The 19,708-nt window shown below is 41.5% G+C and overlaps 1 protein-coding gene across 1 annotated transcript; it reads right to left on the bottom strand.

Annotated features, from left to right (window-relative positions):
- Positions 1–2,013: 2,013 nt before the first annotated feature.
- LOC147604338 (uncharacterized) lies at positions 2,014–7,376 on the bottom strand. Its single transcript, XM_086795669.1, has 9 exons — positions 7,104–7,376; positions 6,212–6,622; positions 5,882–6,068; positions 5,444–5,685; positions 4,399–5,345; positions 3,707–4,068; positions 3,319–3,600; positions 2,980–3,185; positions 2,014–2,700 (listed from the first exon to the last, which is right to left on the bottom strand). Exons 1-9 carry the CDS (start codon positions 7,374–7,376, stop codon positions 2,014–2,016), a joined length of 3,597 nt encoding a protein of 1,198 aa, XP_086651795.1.
- Positions 7,377–19,708: the final 12,332 nt, after the last annotated feature.

Here is a 19,708-nt window from a genome sequence, read left to right as displayed (position 1 = left end):
TACCTCGCCAGCTTTAGTTCCCAAATGGACTCGTTCAATTGAACATCTCACACATTAGTGCCCACCTGGTGCGCCTTCACCCCCACAGAGATTGTGATTATTCCCCATCTAAACCCTGGCCCGAGACTCTTCGAGTGGAGGGAAATTCCGCTAGTGCTACATCACACACCGAGATTGATATATGCGGATTGTTTCATGGAACATTCGGGGTTTATGGGGGCCTAAGTGCTTTCATAGACGAGGTGCCCTACGAGGCAAGGTTCAAAGGGCCATAGTCGGGGGACCCATAGATATTCTTTTCCTCCAAGAGCATCATATCTCATAGGGGCACACTCATAGATGCAAGAAGATTCTTCCAGGCAAGAGTCACACTTTCTAGTCCCCATCCCCACAGGGACACCATGCCCCCATTTTTTGATCTTGCAAAATGGGAATTGGGATTTTCCAAAACTCCCTAATATGGTCTTAGCAGTGAAATAGCCATGATATTTCTTAGGACTTGTAATTATAGAAATGCTACTATACCCTTATTCTATCTTACTTAGCCCAGTCTCAAGGTTTTTATCCAAGTCTCATTGCTACCAATTACATGCAAGCTAATCCTACTTTAAATTCTTCACACATAAGTGTCATGCAAACCAGGGATTGCTTGAAACAACCTCACATGGTGGGACTGACTTTACATCTTATCAAAGTACTATTGTTGGTACTCAAGGTTTACTTATAAGACAACAGATCCTATAGGAGTACTTCTGTAGCAAGCAATACAGTAGTGTGAAGCTACTTCACCGTTGATGTTAAACACTCCTTTGCTTTGCCTATCAAAGGAGGCTTTCCTTTGAGTGGTTATTGAGAGTGTGCTCTTGCTTCTTTGCTCTAACTCTCTACACTATCCTCTTGCCGTCTTGGTAGTGCTTGTGTGAGAGACTTCCCCTCTTGCCCTCTTGGTCTGCCCATGACTTGCTAGTGAGTGTGTGTGTGTGTGAGTGAGAGAGAGAGGGCTATTGTCTTTGCACAGTGGAGGATGGTCTTGTAGTAATGGGGAGTCCTAAACACTACGTGGACAACTCTTGTGGTGACAGTGGGAGATGGGTCTTCTTAAGTACTAGCTAATGTTTGCGCAACTACCTCTTCTACAAGATGGCAGGTAAGCAATCAAGATCCCAACGCCATGTGAAAGGCGAGCTCTCCTAACTTGGTTAGCTTTGTGCTAGTGAGAGTGATGAATTTGGGCTTTCCAGCATCATAAGAAGGCAATCATCTAAGAGCTTGACCCATCTCAACTGAACAATTGAAGTGCTATTATAAGTGTGACAAATAGATGTAGACTCATAGGTTTAATATAGAGTATGATTTTTTTTTTGGAACAAGAAGCAAAGTATCTTGGGATGAAAGCAAAAGCGAAGGGGAGGAGGGGTTCTCAATTGTCACTTGGCAAAAAGTGAGTATATAAAACTTAACATCAAATTTACCAAAATTATCACTTAAAATTATCACTTAGGTCTTCTTAGGGGAATTTTTCACCCCATTATGTTTGGAGATGGGAGAAACACTCCATGAAACAAGGTTTATCAAGGGTTCAATACTTTTAAAAAACCTACATATCAATTGTTCAAAGCCAAAGCTTGTAACGTGGTTCTAAAATCACATTAAAAACTCCTATGTGTTTTGATGCTTTTGTAAATTTAGCTTTTAAAATACACTTGTAAGAATTAAATTTAAAATTCGTGTGCTATCAATTTTAAATGGGATCGCCGTGTCTCAAGAGTGTCGTCGTTCTTGAGTTATACAGTGATTATACACGATATAGAGAGAGAAAAAAAGATAGTGTGTGCGCGCGTATGGGGTACAAGATTTCGCGGAATAGAATCTGGTGGAGATTGTTAGTTTAGAAAAATTAGCAAAATCTAGAGTTAGCACAGGTTTTTAAAGAGACGAGGACCTATGAAATACAGAGCTAAGCTTTCCAGGCGGTCTCATTCTCTTCTAAGCCTCTTATGAAGTTTCTGCTATTTACACGAAGAAGTTGAGGAGGATGACGACGAAGATGATGCAGGAGAGAATGCGAAGACGAAACAAGAAAGAGGTAGCTTTAGAAGGCGGGACCTCCCATGTGCGCCGCTGGACGTCAAAGCTGCTGGGGTTGTTAGCACTCCGCCCACTCTTAGAGATACCGTCCAGGATGAGGGGGAAGACGTCTCTAGGAGAGGAGTCGGCGATAAGGAGGTCGGAGTGGCCGTACCCATGCACCACGTGTCGTGCGTGCCGAAATTCGGGGTGGTGGCGCTGCATGAGGGCGTGAGCCCGCTCCGTGGTGATTGGCGTCACGAGCAGCGGGCGACCACCCGAGATGTAGGTTGTAGGCACAGTGAGACGCCCTATGTACGGCAAGTACTTGTCGTCTCCGTCACGGCTAACGACCTTTCCGGCCATGCAGATCTGTCGGAGCTGCTGGAATCCGTAGGCCGGCAGTCTAACCAGTGTCTTCTTGCTCAGCCACGCGTGCAGCCTTTCCGTCACGTTTTCGTGCCAGAATGCATTGCCGAATATAGCACAGAACAAGTTGCACTGCCTGCACGTGCAGTGCTCCACTCTCGGTATCAAGCCGGAAATCCTCTTCAGCAGTTGATGTCTCCAAGCCTCTGACGGGCTATCTGAGAATTGAAGAACAGTGTCTTCCCCAAGTAGCTTGATTGAGATCTGTGATAAAAAACATCATTAGCGGTGATCCATTTACCTTATAAATTGGTACTACTCGAAGGTCTTCATGCAACATGTGAGACATCAATTGAACATTCTAGCTTTCTAAGAACATAATTACAAGGCTGATTATGCTTGATTGGAATCGATGTTAAGAAACTTAAGGGACTTATACGGGCTTGAAGGATAAGTATATACTTCACAACATTGGATGATATTGCTAATGATAAGTATACACCTAAATATCACAAAATTAATCGATCAACATGCTTTACTTACGGGAATCAGAGGCAGAAACAGCTTCGTCATGGCAAACCGTGTCACATCAAAGAACATGGAAGAGTTGGTGCACGTGAGAGAAGCCACGGATGAGATGGGTACGTGACCTCCTAGAAGTGCCATGTGAATGGTAAGCCCTCCTATGCAATGGGCCACCACATGGATGGGGGCATGCTTCCCTCTAACGGCAGCAATTCTGGAGAAGGCTGGAATATGAATCAGGCAAAATCAATAATCAGAAACATTCACAGGCAAGCTCAAAGACCGTGTCTGACATGTGTCCTAGACCCTTAGAAAATTGTACATTTAAAGACATAATTTTTTTCTGAGAAAATACACCTGCTGGTAGGTCGAACTTGGCAATGTCGTCCAGGCTGAAGGGTCTTGTTGTGCAAACAGAGAAGTGGAGGCGCATTCGCAGCAGCCAAACCTCGTAGCCCTTGTTGAGAAGCGTGCGAACCAGATCATCTTCTTCGGTAGGAAGCCAGTAACTCTCTCCAGAGTAGCCATTCAAAAGCAATACGCATTTGGTATCGTCTTCATCTTCGATAAAAAGCTGATGATCATACCTAGCATCAGAGTTGGGAAGCCATTGCCAGCAGCTGATATGAGCTTCGTCATCTGCAGATTATCAATGGATTTTTTACTAGCAATTGCAAAATATCCTAGGATTAGTTAACTTAATCATCCAACGGAGAGAAAAAACCACTGGTTTGATGGTATTGACCTGTTGTAATGTTGTGAATTAGGTGTCGAGGATATGTTGAAGATTCAGAATAAGCTACATTAATGCTAGTGAAAGGCGGGGATACATATCGCGGTTCACGGACTAAGTACGTACGAAAAAGGGTTAAAAAGAGGGAAAAGACGAAACGCCATCGCCTGGGTCCTCTCATGGTGATGAGAGATCTTAGCAATGCAGTGTAGCTCACGCGCACAACACCCCTCATGATCAACGCTTCTTTCGATTCATACTTGTTGAAATCTCCGGCCACCCTCCGGAGCTCCACCTCCAAGGTTCGGGACTCCGTCAACGCTGTTGCGCCCAGTAGAAACGGCTTCATCTCTTTCTTTGCCTCCATTGCGTATCTACAAGATCATTTCTATACTAATCAATATTGCACTAAGGTTCCTAGTAACGGCATAATTATAATCCCTGATTAACCAAGAGGTCTTCTTCATCAAGCTTATTGATCCCCGTTGCTATATGCATACTCCAGAACACACGCGCGCACACGCTCACAGAACACACGCGCGCACACGCGCATGGCTCAAGCTAACAGCTCATGTCAGTGAATGTTCTCTAGCTGTGCTAATTGCGCACTACAACACACGCAAAGACCTAGCTAGCAAGCTAACATGCATAAATACAAACATAAATATGTGAACGAAAAAAAGTAAAGATTATATATTGCTCACACGGCTCCTGTTTCCGACAGCAGCAGCAAATGATAGTGCATGTACTGTGTGAAGGGTGCCCTTGGACTAAGCACGCACATATCTACAGTTCCATCCACAATATGGAGCACTCCAGTCTCCAAAGCTCGCATGCTGAATTTCCCGCCAACTCTTCCTTTTAGAATTCCGTGGCCAGTCTCTGCATTGCCCATGTCCATAACGACCTCGAGCGTGCATGGCAGACCTTCGACCCTCCCTGTAAGCTTCTCCCACACTCTGGCCCCTGCTTTCTTCATCTCCACGTTCCTCGGGTCTACTGGAGATAACTTAGTTTTTATTGTTTTTACTCTGTCAACAGCTTCCTTAGCGTAGTATTGAACTGCATCCTTAACTAGACACTTAGCCACATGCTCGGCCACTACAGTTATGGTGAAGGAAGGGTTAACACCTACTGCACATGGGATGATAGACGAATCGCACACAAATAACCCTTCATGCACGAGCTTATCGATATCATTGGCGTCCTCATGTACTGCAGCTAAATGCTCACTTGTTGCAGCTCGTGGCGGCTTTGGACGGAAGATTTGTCCGTTTGAGTTCGCCACACCTTCAGTGGCATTCCGTCCGGCCGGGCAGCCCCCTAGCAGATGCACTGTCGTGTTGCGCAACGTAGGCATGAATATTTCCCCGCCCATCCTCTTTGCGATTCTCTCGACAGTGCTGATCTTCTTGGGGATGAGGGGATCCGTTGGGGGGAAAAATTTAACCAAGCCATGGTCTGCGTCGAACTCGATGCGACCATCTGCGCAGTCGTGTCCCATCATGTTAAGGATGAGAGAGTCGCTGTTTGGAGCTTTCAGCAGGCGCTTCATCTTGTGCCAGATCCCGTATAAGAGCCCAAACCAAAAACCCCGATGGGCTATGCATTTGAAGAAGACGAAGGAAAACCCATTCGCTAAGACGGCTCCCTGCAATATCACACATCAATGCAGCTAATTAGAACCATGTCTAGTATTAACACCGAGTGAGTATTTAATTCTCCCTTAATTAGAGTAGGAGTTCTGACCTGTATGGTGAAGCCTAGAGATGATGTATACGATGTGGTAATGGAGGGACCAGGTCTATCAAACATGGGTGTGCTATCCAGTTCTTTCTTGCACAGAGAGTTGGCCTTAGTGGTAACATGTGTTCCACATACAAAGGCAACATTGTTTCCATTACAGCTAAACCCATGACCCAGCTTCTCTGAGACTGCAAGCCCTCTTAGCTTTGACTGCAGCAACAAATTTGTTGTCCCTAGAACGCCCGCTGCATTTACATTGCCACATTATCACTAGTTTATTGTATTTACATATATACACCTACATCTTAACCAGGGGAAAACACATCAGTATTTTAACATAACTAAAGTACTAATGGCCATTCTATTCCGCCCCATAGACAGCATGCAAATTAACGCAATCAGACTAATAATATTGCTCATGCTAATTGACGTTGGTTCTACCTGAAAGCACAACGTAATCTGCTGTTATGTAGTTTGTTTCATCCAAGTAAACACGCCAACGTCGATGCTGGGCAATATTGCCTTCACATTGGCAATGACGTCTTTCTTTCTTGCATGGTGTGTTAATACGTTCAAAGTTTGGTAGAACAAAACGGGCTTCAGAGCTTGTCCGGACAGTACAACCCGCCTGAAAATAATAAGTTTACGCCATTGAATGAGCCCGGGTAGCTACCAGTGCTCAGAAAACAAAAGAACTCAACTACACACAAATTAAAACAATATAAGCGAGGATGTAAATAGCAAAATTAATGAAGAGGCGCATTCCCTTACCCTAACTGCTGCTGCAATGTAGTTTTTGTCTACAGAGTTCTTGGCGTTGTAAGGGCAGCCGGTGAAGCAGCTACCACAAGCGTTGCAGGCATTGTAAGGATCGCCGATCTCACCAGGTGCACTGTTTTTGAAGCGGACGCTGAGGTTGACGCAGTCCTTTGTGCAATCTTCGATCTCGCCGGCCACAGCGTCCACCGCCTGGCTGCTGTGGAAACCTTGGGGCGCTGCCTCCGGCTGCAACATGAGCCTTGCTCTCGCTTCCGAGGCCTCCCACTCCCTGTTCCACTCGCAAGGCCATCTACGGTCCTTTTTTGTTCGCACGGACGGCGGCAGCACCACCCCACCGTTGATGAGCGAGCCTCCTCCCAATCCAGCAGCCACAAACGCTATCACTGTGCCTTGGAGGTGAACCTGACCACCAACAGAAGCATCATAGTGTCACATGAATATTGACGGCAACTCACGAGACCCAGTTACATGCACGGTGACGGAACCATAACTTCGGTAATACTGCCGGTTCAAATGACCTAAAACGACCTCGACGACATCCAACATACACAAGGATGGAACCATGAGTCTCTGATATTATTGCCTCAACGCAAATGTAACTCAACACTCTAGCTTGGATTGCCGACCTCGTGCCTTAAACCCATATATTTCCAATAAGAACCTCAAAACTTACCTCAATAGAACCCTAAATACAACGATGAACTGTTTAATCATAAGCTGGATTATGTACTCTCCTTGCAGAAATTAAGACGAATATATAATCAATCATCTGACCACAAATAAACAAATTAACGCTCGAGTCTCCACTCATTCTAAAACTTAGCCCTTGATTATAGCCTCATCCTAATACAAATGACATCGAGTCAGAGAGATCATGTGTTACCTGATACAGTGAGTCGCTCCTGCCGAAAACACCCATAGGAATATGCCATCTTGTTGTGCGAAGCGTTTGCCAAGCCGATGTAGGGAACTCGTGAGGCTCCCATCGGCGACCTTTCTCCAGAAGACAAACGTTAAGGCCAGCCTCCGCCAATCGGAACGCAGCAACAGAACCACCATAGCCTGAACCAATCACTACTGCATCATAAGACTGAGCGACATAAGGACTAGGACTTGCGTTGCACACAGAACACTCAGCCGAGCTGGTCCGATCCATCGTTGAACACAAAGTGACTAATGGCAACGCTCCAATACAATTTGACGCTCGGGCTTGCGCAACGTAATGGACTACTAAGAAAATGATTTGATACTTATATAGAAGGAGGTCAAGGGTTAGAGTTTGGCCGGTGAAGGTAGTGGGCTCGAAGATTCACAGAATGATCATTTATAACCAGCCTCATCGAGTTGCGGTCATGTGCTCGGCCAACTTGTGCCACTCCCGATCCCGATATTCCTCAAGTCGTAGGTTTCATTAAGGCGCCTGGCATGGCGGTCGTGCACCTCTCGAGGACTTTTTTCCATCATTTTCTTAAACCATATTCTCTCCGGCTCTCTCTCTCCTTACATTCACACACGTGCACGTATATACAAACTATTCTTTTCCTTTGGACAATAAAACGGTGGACCGTGGAATGCTGCATGGATGTGGAAGACTTTGGGATACCTCACGTGTGTGTCTGGCACATAAAAAGAAGGGAATAAGCCCAAGTGACTCAATTGCTCAACCCCATACTTAGAGTTCAGTCTGTTCCAAGCCACGTTGCAAATCTGGGTCATTTACAGGTGTGGGGTATTCACACACATGCACGTATATACAAACTATTCTTTTCCTTTGGACAATAAAGCGGTGGACCGTGGAATGCTGCATGGATGTGGAAGACTTTGGGATACCTCACGTGTGTGTCTGGCACATAAAAAGAAGGGAATAAGCCCAAGTGACTCAATTGCTCAACCCCATACTTAGAGTTCAGTCTGTTCCAAGCCACGTTGCAAATCTGGGTCATTTACAGGTGTGGGGTATTAGAGGATGTCCCTCTATATATATGATCTTGGTCCATTGGTGATGATCCCCAAGATGACTACATCTAATGCATAAAAAACATAAAAGCATAGCTCACATAGAGTTGACATTACATAAAAAGCTTTATGCATAAAAACATTGCATAGCTCAGATAGAGCATACATAGCTTACATAGAGCATGCCATATGCTCTATGCATGCTCTACACATAAACATAATACGTAATGCATTAAGCATTAATGCATGCATTACACTTAATGTAATTAATACAATGTATTGTGCCACTATAAGATATTTTGGAAGACATGTGAACACCTTTTATGATTTCATATTTTGGCATTAATATTTTTGTAAGGCTAAGGCTTCAAACCTTTGTACATACCAATTAGTTTTTTATACTTTTTGGTAGACCCAAAGCTTTATATTTGTAGCTTGCTATATTTTTGTAGAGCTTTTACGTCCATAAACTCAAAAGCACTTATGCTTTATTTTTGGAGTTATCTTTTTGAAATGCAAGCTTTCTAATAAATTTAAATATAGGTGAGTTGTACAAGGGCCACAATCAACCAAGGGAGATTCAACCTAATCTTATGTCGACAGTGATCTCTTTCTTATTCTCTATCTCTCTTATTTATCTAATTTAGTTTATTAAGGTTTATATTTTAATTTATGTAAGTCTATGCTATGCTCTAATTTTTATACGCTTGAAAATTAGAAATTCTTCTCCAAGTGTCTTAAAGGTCCTAACAGTGGTATTAAAGCTTTTGGGGGAGACCAATGAGGAGAAGGATTTTTGAAGAAAAATTCAAAAGTAAAGTTTACGCCATTATTTAGAGCAAAAGAAGCCCACAATTTGATTTTTGGTGACCACTAGAGCTTCAAATAAAGAAGGAATTACTTACCAAGGTAAGTTGAGCATCTTCTCGTAATAAATTTTGTTAAGTTAAATTTATAAAAGCATGTAAATTACTCTTAAATCTACAAAAGTCTGCAACAACAACAATGTACAAGTACTTTGGAGAAAGAAAGAAGCTCACATAAATCCAAAGGTTAAAGAAGGCAAGGCCATGAAAACCTTTGGATAAAGGATTGAATGGTTTATGTGATTTTTGTGATTCATTGGATGAAGCCCTAGATCAAGGGCTACGGATATGTCACCTTTTCTCTAAAATCAAAGAAAACCAGCTTTTTCATCTCTCCATCTCACAAAGATTTGAGGCTATGGATGAAATTAGCAAGGCTTGAAGATCACTTTTCTAATCTTTGAATTTGGGAAGCTACAGAATTCAACAATTTGGGAATCGGATGGTTTTGGAGGGGCTTTCATTATTCCTTTCAAGAAAAAAAAATCCCTTTGTGTGTACTGTCCAAAATTTTACTCTCTCATGGCAATACATGGTGTGACTCCATAGGACAAGTATATTGGTAGAAAACCAGATTTTTCATACTTGAAAGTGTTTATATGCAAGTGTTTATATGCATTACATATGTACACATTCTTGATGAGCTATGTAGTAAGTTGGATCCAAAATCTGAAAAATATGTGTTCATTAATTACTCCCTTGAGAGAAAAAGGGGTACAAATTTTATAACCCTGACACATATGAGATGAGGGTGAGAAGGGATATTGCCTTTAATGAGACGAAAAGTTGGTATATTGTTATAAATGTTCCATAATTTTCACCCTTTAGTTGTACGGGGACACCTAGACGTTAGTGTGCCATCCTAGTAAATTGGTATCGTAGGTGACTCCACATTAAATATTGGTTACCTAGTATTATTGGCATAGCTTTAGACCATGCTTGAAGGGTTTATGTTGTTGAGGTGTAACAAGTCATGCCATGCTTGATAATTGTATTGTGGTCAAGTGAAACAAGTGGACTATGCTAGACAACTGCACATGATCAAAGCGTAATAAGTGTTTTATGCAATTAATGTGCCATGCTAATTGCAAGTGTAATAAGTGGCAATACACACCATGCTAGATGATGTGTATAATGATAATCTCATAGTAGTGAAACAAGTGGTAAGTGTATGTTGTGTTTGTGTCTATCAATGCTTCATATTAGGATTTACTATGGAGAAGGGCATTTAATTGAAACAGCTAATGTGCTTACATTTATGAGATAGGTGATGAGCAATGCGCGTGTTGCACATGGAGGATCATGTCTATATCATCAAGGAATATTATTATTTTATTGGCTACGTGCCAAAAGATTATACATATTATTTATGCACACTTGTGTGTGGCATGGCTATATTGTTAGCACATATTTTAGAAGAGTTTTGATTATTTGCACTTACACTACAAGACACTGCTGCCATGCACGCGTTCAATACACGCGATAAGTTATGGGCGCATGTATGGTCGCGCATGTATATGAGTAGTATCGGGCGCGTGTATATTGGCATCTAAATTTGTGTGTATACTGGTTTCAAAAACGCGTCTACTAGCGCGTGTATATTGGCATCTAAATTCGCGTATATACTGGTTTTAGAAATGCGTGTATCAGCACGTGTATATACACGCAATTATATACGCATTATTACACGCGAGAACTTTATTAAGAAAAACTCCATTCCTTTACAAAATTAAAAACCATTTTCTTTAAACCATCTCATAGTACATTACAGTATATATCATTACACAATCCCACTACATGCATTTATAACAATGAAATATATTCAAAAATATATTTTGAGATGATAATTAAAAGACAACATATACAATAGAAATGTCATCAATTTAGAACAATACAGTGATGGATTGGTTAGGGTTTATCTTCAATAAGATCCATCCTTGCCAAACGATCAACATCAATATCCATTTGATCAATTTGTAAGGCTACGATTAAATTTATTCCACTATCGATATTCTGTCCATTGATAATGTTATCAATGCCCTGATCATCCTCATCAACATCACCATCATCCTCAATGGTAGGGTCATTCTCATGATCATGAGAAATGGCATGCTCATCCTCATTATCATGATCATCTCTTATTTCTTGATCATCGATCACAACATCTCCATTGATAATGTTATCAATGCCCTGATCATCCTCATCAACATTACCATCATCCTCAATGGTAGGGTCATTCTCATGATCATGAGAAATGGCATGCTCATCCTCATTATCATGATCATCTCTTATTTCTTGATCATCGATCACAACATCTTCATTGGCATGTTCGACATCATCTTCATTGCAGCTTGTTACATCCTCCATATGCTCCATATCAGTGAATGTATTATACATCACTTTGGAATGTGGTGCAATAGGGATGACATACCACCATTTAATGTCATGCACCATTGGCAGATAGATAACCTACTCAAATACACATACTACAGTAACTAATTAGCATATCCAAAGTCAAGGGGTACGCAAGCTTAGATATGCATACCTGCTCACATTGTTGTGGCAATACGAGCCTATCTTTCTTTGTTTGCCAAAACTTTGTAGAGTCAATAGTTACATAGCCACTTGCATGGTGTTTTATCGTTGCATTAGGCCCTTTTTCCACCACGTTCATTTGCCATTTGACATCCAAAACATACACAAAGAAGCGACGAAAGTCAAGCCTAAATATGTCTTGGATTGTGACATAATCCATTTTTCCATTAGCTCCCTCAAAGCTACTAATGACACCGCAATCTTGTGTATTCCTCTTTTCATCAATTCTTTGTGTTCGAAAATGCTTGCCTTCACACCATATAGCATTGAACATAGTGCACTAGACCAAAATAGAAGCAATATTTGTGTAAGCAATGTGAATAAATATTAAAAGTAAATCACTTACAACTAATGCAAAACATTAGTTCTATGTACCTTTAACATGCATCCTCGTGCATACTCCCATTCTTCCGCCTTGATATGCAGCTCCTCGCCGCTCTCTGCTCTCTCCATTTCCTCATGCAACCAATCAACATGGATATCATTCGGAAGTGTTGCTAGATGCTTAGGGTACGCCTTACGAGAGCCATGTTACCTCCGAAAGAGAGCTCTTTCTGCTTGCCTTTTTATCTTTGCATCCTCATATCTTGTAACCCATCTGCTCATCACATCACTATTAAGGATGCAAGTAAAATTGAGATCATCAATCATGTTCTGTCAATTACTTTACTCTGTCCTTTTCCTTGAGGCACAATAGAGGTCATCCTCAAGTCCTCTTCATTGCTCCATAGTTGTGGCAAAGAGCTGTCCACCTGACCAAGAAATTCTGAAATATATACAAGAGACTCTTGTATCAACCAACCCTCGGCCATGCTTCCTACGGGCCTTGCACTTTGCCTCACAAAGTCTCTTAAGGTCTTCATGAAGCGCTCTAGGAAGAACATCCAACGTGCATGCACCAACGTGCATGCACAGTGCCACATAAAGCAATTTCGTCCACTAAATGCACAATGAGATGTAGTTGACTTGTGAGAATGGTTCGCGGAAAAGTCTCCTCTACCAAACAAACCACCTCCACTGCCATAACACGCGCATGATCCAACGTGGCTGGATCAATTACTTTGGAACTAACATATCTAAAAAATAAATGAATAGTACGTTATACCTCATGCACGTTCATTTTGCAAGGTATAATGGAGGGTGATCTGACATGGGTTTTAATCATTGATGCATGCATGTATGCGATCATAATCCAATCCTCCAAGAGATGTCACATAGCGCCTCGCTATGTCTCTTGAGGTGGGTAGTCTTCCCCTTTGGAAGCATGCTTGATAATAGCCTGCATACAATATCATCAATTAGTCCTAAATCCTAAACCCTAAACCCTAAACCACTAATTCAAATTTACAAGTTAGAATGCTTACTTCAATAATGCGTCAAGACTTGCATTGCTCCATCCATAAATTGTTTGTATATTGAGTAGTTCAAGTGAAGCACGTAAAATAGAGAATGTGCACCCTTCAAAAATCGGTGTCGATGAAGCCTTGTAAAGATGCTCTTGTTCCATAGCGTGGGGTGCAGGGCTATTGTCATCCCTTTCCCACTCATCTCTATGACAATAGATCTCGAAGCTCCAGCATCATCTCGTCGACGCTTTGCGTGCTCTCGCCGCGTGCAGGGCACCATGTTAGGGTGTGGTACTACATCCTGCTTCAATTAGAGTATATATATTACAACTCCATTAATTTAATTTGGATACTATGAGTCATTTGAATACTATCAATTTACATCTACTCACCTCTAAACCTATTTGATTCCATTCTCCATACATGGAGATGTGATTCAAGGTAATTCGACGCGCTCGTACAATGCATCCTTGACATCGATTACACATACACTTGATCCTTTGTCCCAACCACACAACGCGATTACGATGACGCATTGTCTCATCCTCACTAGAACTGCTTGAGGAGGTTGATGACATCCTATGTACAAAAGAGCAAACATATAATCATAATCAGTTTTTAATGAAAATATAAAAAGTTTCTATACATCACGTGTAACAGCGCGTCTATATCCTTAAAATCGCGTGTATAACCGCGGCTGTATCTTGTGTTAATTGCATGCAAAAGCACGTCTCACTGTTTTAAATCACGTGTATCAGCGCGTCTACATCCTTAAAATCGCGTGTATAAACGCGGCTACATCCTTAAAATCACGTATATGAATGCGGCCGTGTTATTATACACGCGAAAATACACGCACTGTTACACGCGACCACCTGTCTATACCTAAAATAACCTGCCGTCTTCTCCAAAAAAACATTTTCAAACTAAGATTTCCTCTCCTTCGTCGCGCTGCCTCTTCCAATAGAGCACTAAAGCTAAGTGCAAGGAGCAGACACAGGTGAAGGAAACCAGCAAAAAAGAAGACTCACTTTTTCAGAGGTGAGTCAGTTTATCCTTTGTCCTATCTCTTTCCTTCCATTTGTTTATGCGATTGTCTGCTTTCCTTATGCGATTGTCTCCGTCCTTCTCTGGTAGTACTTTTGTGAACGATTGTGATAGTCTGGGCTTTTTTTATAAGGACGATTTGTCGGTGGTCGGTCGCTTTCAAATTTTTTTTTGCACAGGCCCCGTGTAGGAATGCGTATATGTCTGCGTGTACCCTGTTTGCACAGACGTTCATGCGCATATACATGCGTTTTTGGACGGGTTTTTACACGAGACTGTGTTTCACCCATGCTTGCGATCCAGGATCTTCAGAGAGATGATCCCATCTGCATATGGCTTGCCTTCACAAAATCATATGTGCTAGCTTGCATTTGTGCTTTGATAAAATCATGTATATACTTTTATTTTTGCAGATTCTTCATGGATCCAGGTTCTTCATCCGATCCATTTGCGTATGGCACTTGGATGATGGACATTGGAGATGCTAAATCATTTTGGGCACCATCCTGGTCTAGTTGAGCTTGCAGAGTACATGTATGCCCATCCCCCTCTTGGATTGCCTGTCTATACCCCACCCCCGAGTATCCATGTCACTCCACTGCCGTCTATACCCCACCCCCGAGTATCCATGTCACTCCACTGCCGTCTATGCCTGCGAGTCCGACGAGATGGCATGCAGCTTCTCCTCTTCCACGTCCACCGAGGAGACATACCCCGTCCCCAGACACACTCACGCACACCCTCCCAGGCACCGTCACATCAGGGCTCACAGCCACCATCACGTACTCCCTCAAAGCCACCACAATCACGTAGACAATCCCCCAGTCTCCACCTATAGTACAGAGGAGAGCAAATGCCGCAGTAGGAAGAGTGGGGGTGGAGGATGCGGCGGGTGCTTTGGTGGGGGAGGTAGTAGGGCACGCGGTGAGAGAGGAGATAGAGGGAGACGAGTTAGAGGAGACAGTGAGGATGAGGAGGAGGTGAGAGAGGTGGAGGGAGTGATCTGCTATGATGTGACAGATAGGGGCGGGGTAGTGATGGATGCGATGGGGAAAGAGCTAATGGAGTACATGCGTGGGGTAGTTTCAAACTCGTATAGAAATTATTTTATTAGATTTAAAGATCAAAATAGCCGATTAGTTGGGGAGGCGATAAATGTTGTACATAATCGGTACCCCAATCCCCCACATGCGACATTCTCAGATGTCTGGGGGAAGGACGCGAATAAGGGAGATCTTAAGTAATAAAAGATCTCACCTTGATAAACTTGAGTACATCGATGATGGGCTAAATGTAGCTGCGGGTGGCTATCCTGCCGAGAAACCTGCCACCACCACTGCACACAAACGCGAGTGGAAGGAGGCAAAGAAATGAGCAGAGGGTGGCGTGAAGAGTAGGCAGCATGTGGAGGCATGATGGATCCAGATGGAGACCATTGGATCTTCGCATTTCGGATTTGGCGGCATCGAGTCATGGGAGGCAGAGTTCGTAAGTATCTTGCCACTTTATTTGATTGTTTACTTAATTCATTGTTTCTATGATTGTTTTAATCTTACAAATTGTGTTGATTATGATACAACGACGGGTTATGGGGAGGAAGCCCACAGCCCACGATACTGGGTATGCTTGCCGGCATAGCAGACGTGACACGTTGGCCCTCTTCAGAGCTGAGGGACGTATTACGGACGCGCGGTTTGAGATGGCCATGAGACCATACGGTCGACAGGTACTTGAAAACTCTAAACGAATGATTTTGGTTTATTGAATTACACACCCGCTGCCACTGCTCCTGCTGGATGTGAGCACTACTCATCGGACATGTATACCGATGTGAGCTCATCTGATCATGGAGGGAGCAGCGGGTCATCAGCTGGGTCTGAGAGTAGTACTCAGACTTATAGTATCACATTCCATATTGAGGATGTGGTTGTATATATATTTTTGTAACTGAAGCCATGGGCTACTTCGACATATGGACTCCCTTGTATATATATGTACACATAAAATTTTGAAAGCAATATTGAATCGTGAATTGATAGTATTGCATTCATGTCTGTCTTGAATCGTGTATTGACAATGTATGCATTCATGTCGTTCTTGAATCGTGTAATGACAATGCACTAAATCTTCCTCGTGGATGGTGCAATACACCCAAAAAAAAATCCAGAGAGTGCTATTGGGTGCTGGAATGCTGGAACAGCATTCAGGTACCAAATAGCACTCTCTGGATTTTTGTTTTGCTCTCTGTTCGCGTGTATAGACGCGTTAACTCTGCAAAAGTCGCGTGTATATACGCAGATACTCTGTGAAATGCGCGTGTATAAGCATAGCTAAACTAACAAAACGCGTGCATACACCCTCGTATCAGCGTGTCTAAGCACAGCTAAACTGATAAAATGCGTGTATACGCCCTCGTATCAGCGCGTCTGACTGCTTCTATACATGCGCTTTTACACGCATGTCTCTGGTCGTGATGACACACGTGCTGATACACGGGCCCGTCACTTTTTTTCCACAAGCCATTTTTTGCGGCTAGGAGCGCGGGTATGAGCTCGATCCCTTGTAGTGTTAGTGCGTGAACAAGCTCTAGTGTTTGAGCAATTTTTTTACAAGTGGAAAAGAAAGTCCAATTTTGTATGCACAACTATTGTTAGCTCCTTGGGGCTATTTATTGAATACAGTTCTCAAAAATACTCATGTCATGGAAGGGAGCTACATGCATGAGGGGGGAGATTGCACCCAATCTTGTCTTGATGGTGATGTTGTTCTACCTCTCTTGTTTATGCTATATTATACTCTTTCATATAAATTTGATGCAATTCTATGTTTTAATCTTGATGTATTTTTATTATTGTCAATCTATGGAATATTTAAATTGCCATGTACGAAAGGTCATGTAATAGTGGTATCAGAGCATGGGTGTATGTTCTTGAAGATGGAAAATTAGGCAAAGTTTTTTTCCAATTTTTGGAATATCCGGGTTTGTCATCTAGCATGTGGTGTGTCCGTTTGATTTTTTGCCCAAAAATTAGGAATTCCATTAAAATTAGAGATTTTAATTGGGTTTGAGGATTTTTGGGCAGAATTGAAAAATTTTGCGATCAATGGGATTCTCGAGGTAAATTTTATTTAATTAGCAAACTAAGGAAAATTTCTAAAACTTATTTTTAAAATCCTAGAAATTGGTATTTTTTTGTATACCAATTGTATTTTGGTGAATTTTATCTCTAAAATTTTCTAGAAATTTTAGATTTGGAGTGCCATAAGATAGGATTTGGTGGAGTTCAAAATTAGTTTGAGGCACTAGAAAAATAGAAAAAACTAGAGAAAAATCATGATATTTTTTTTTTGAGAATTTAATATTTTCGGGGGTTATTTAGTGTTGAAGTATGTTATCACGTGCTGACGTTAGATAGATTCAGTTTATTCGCATATAATCAATGCAAGTGTACCTCCTTGTATTAGTAGTTATTTCCATTTAGATTAATTTTACATGGTGTTTTCATGATTTTTTACTGTTGTTTAACCACCAAATGCTAATTAAAGCATTTTTTCTTATGTGATTCAGTTCTAGTGAACTAGATCATTTTGGTCAAGGGTGGTCAAGTGAAGCTGGTTTGAGTGATTCATGATTTTCGAGAACCTTATTACCATGGCCAGAGATTTAATATTCACGTGATCACAAGATTTTTTGTGATAATAACACATGTGAACAAGTTATTCACATGTTCTCATGTTACCGTTCACAAAATAACAGGTCACTTGCCATTTGGGAACCCCTTAAAAGCTTGGCTACACATGGGAATAAGCTATTCACATGTTCTCATGTTACCATCTTCACATAATAGCAGGTCAGTGGCCACCTAAGAAGATTTTTTATGCCCAACAAAGATAATTTTTTTAGGCCCTTGTGAAAGCTTTGTGAATATAACATGTGATCACAAGATTTTTTGTGTTATTAACATATGTTATTAACATGTTCACATGTTCTCGTTTACGTCAGTGAAATCCCTGACCATGGCTCACATTGATTTCTCGATCAATGATAATGTCGATGAGATGTGTGATCATCCTGACTCAAGAAGGGAAGATCTTAAATTCCAAGTTAAAGAAGAGGAGGCTTTTGGAAAGAGTGAATTTATGGAAGTGACAGATCATCATATGGAAGCAACTATTGCCAAATGCCATGACTAGATGGAGTCACTGAAGGTGCAGATCTTGACTCTACAAAAGGCTCTTTTGGCAGGGCCTCCTGCTCCTACCATAGCAATTGCTCCGTCGTTTACACCAAAGGTGTACGGCAGTGAGAAAAAGAAGAAGACTCAAGAATGTGTAGATTCCTGGCTCAATAGGTGGACTACACACTTTGCCTTTCATCCATTTACCAATGCGTAAAAGATTCAGATGGCACATGGGTTATTGAAAGGGAAGGAATTAACTTGGTGGAAGGATCTCAAAGGAGATTCCATTCCTACCACTTGGTAGAATTTCGAAGAAGCTTTCAAAAAAAGAGTTTGTCCAATAGGAGGATGAATTCGAGATAATTGCCAAGCTTGTTAAAAATAGCATGGGGAATCAGTCATTTAACAATTATGTGCAAAAGTTTAGACTATTGGCTGCCAAAGCAAAATCAGATGATCATACCTTATGTGGGATTTTCATCAACGGTCTAGCTTGTGACATCAGTACGAGGTTAAAAAATGCAAAGTCAAAACAACTGAGGATGCTATTCAAGCAGCTCAGTTTTTTCATAAGACAATGGTCGACGCCAACAGTTCAAAACAATCGTCTAATGAAAAGAAATCCATGTTCACTTTTACAAAGAGGACAAAAAAGGAAGATGGTTTTTACACCAAAACCAAAAAATTCCTACAAATCCAGCAAAAAGTTAAAATTTGTGAGTAGGATAATCTCACATGTTTCAAATGCAAAGAAAAGGGAAACACAAAGAAATTTTATCCTTTGAATGGAGCTGCAACACCTTTGGCACCTAGGCAAAAGGCGGCACCGAAGAAGTTTATACCAAAGAAATCTGTGAACATTATAGAACTTCAAGGAGGTAAATTTTCTGAAGTCAATATTACACATCTTGAAGGAAGCCAATGTCCAGATTGTACTTTCAATCAAGATGTTTTTGGTCTAAAAATATTATTTTATATTTATGGATATATCTATGGAATAACAAATGGGCATTAGGTTCATATATTGTTTGATCCTAGTAGTATTCACAATTTTATTGACAACATTGTGGTACAGAGGATGAAGCTAGAAACCACTCATAATGATCACATGTGCAAGATCAGGATGGTTGGAGGACAAGTCCAATTCTAGGACAAGAAGGTGTCAAAGATGCCGCTAGACATTTAGTTATACTTAGAAAGACTTGATTTTCATGTCATGAGCTTGGGTCATGTAGACATCATTTTAGGGATCGAATGGTTTCATCGAAAAATAAAGATATTTTTATTGACTAGGTCAAACATTTGATGTCTTTCTGTCACAATGGAAACCTTGTTAATCTTAAGGGAAACATTATTGTACCCAAGGAAACTTTCATTAATGATCTTGAATTAATGGAAAACCTTTTTAACTATGAACTTTTCCAATTGGTTATGGATCCAGTGTTGTCATGTGTTCATTTTGATGTCAACATTGTTTCTTTAGATGTTTGGGAAAGT

The sequence above is a fragment of the Cibotium barometz genome, chromosome 62, assembly GCF_041138505.1.
Source record: "Cibotium barometz isolate CiBa-2024 chromosome 62, ASM4113850v1, whole genome shotgun sequence".
In the NCBI taxonomy this organism is placed as follows: domain Eukaryota; kingdom Viridiplantae; phylum Streptophyta; class Polypodiopsida; order Cyatheales; family Cibotiaceae; genus Cibotium; species Cibotium barometz.
This window is presented reverse-complemented; position numbering and strand designations above follow the sequence as displayed.

Excerpts from the sequence above, each read along its gene's own strand:
- LOC147604338 (XM_086795669.1), bottom strand. The coding sequence starts at position 7,376 with ATGGATCGGACCAGCTCGGCTGAGTGTTCTGTGTGCAACGCAAGTCCT. Across the intron at positions 5,686-5,881 it reads AGATTACGTTGTGCTTTCAG|CGGGCGTTCTAGGGACAACA; the intron begins GTAGAACCAACG and ends ATGTAAATGCAG. Across the intron at positions 4,069-4,398 it reads CTGTCGGAAACAGGAGCCGT|ATACGCAATGGAGGCAAAGA; the intron begins GTGAGCAATATA and ends ATGATCTTGTAG.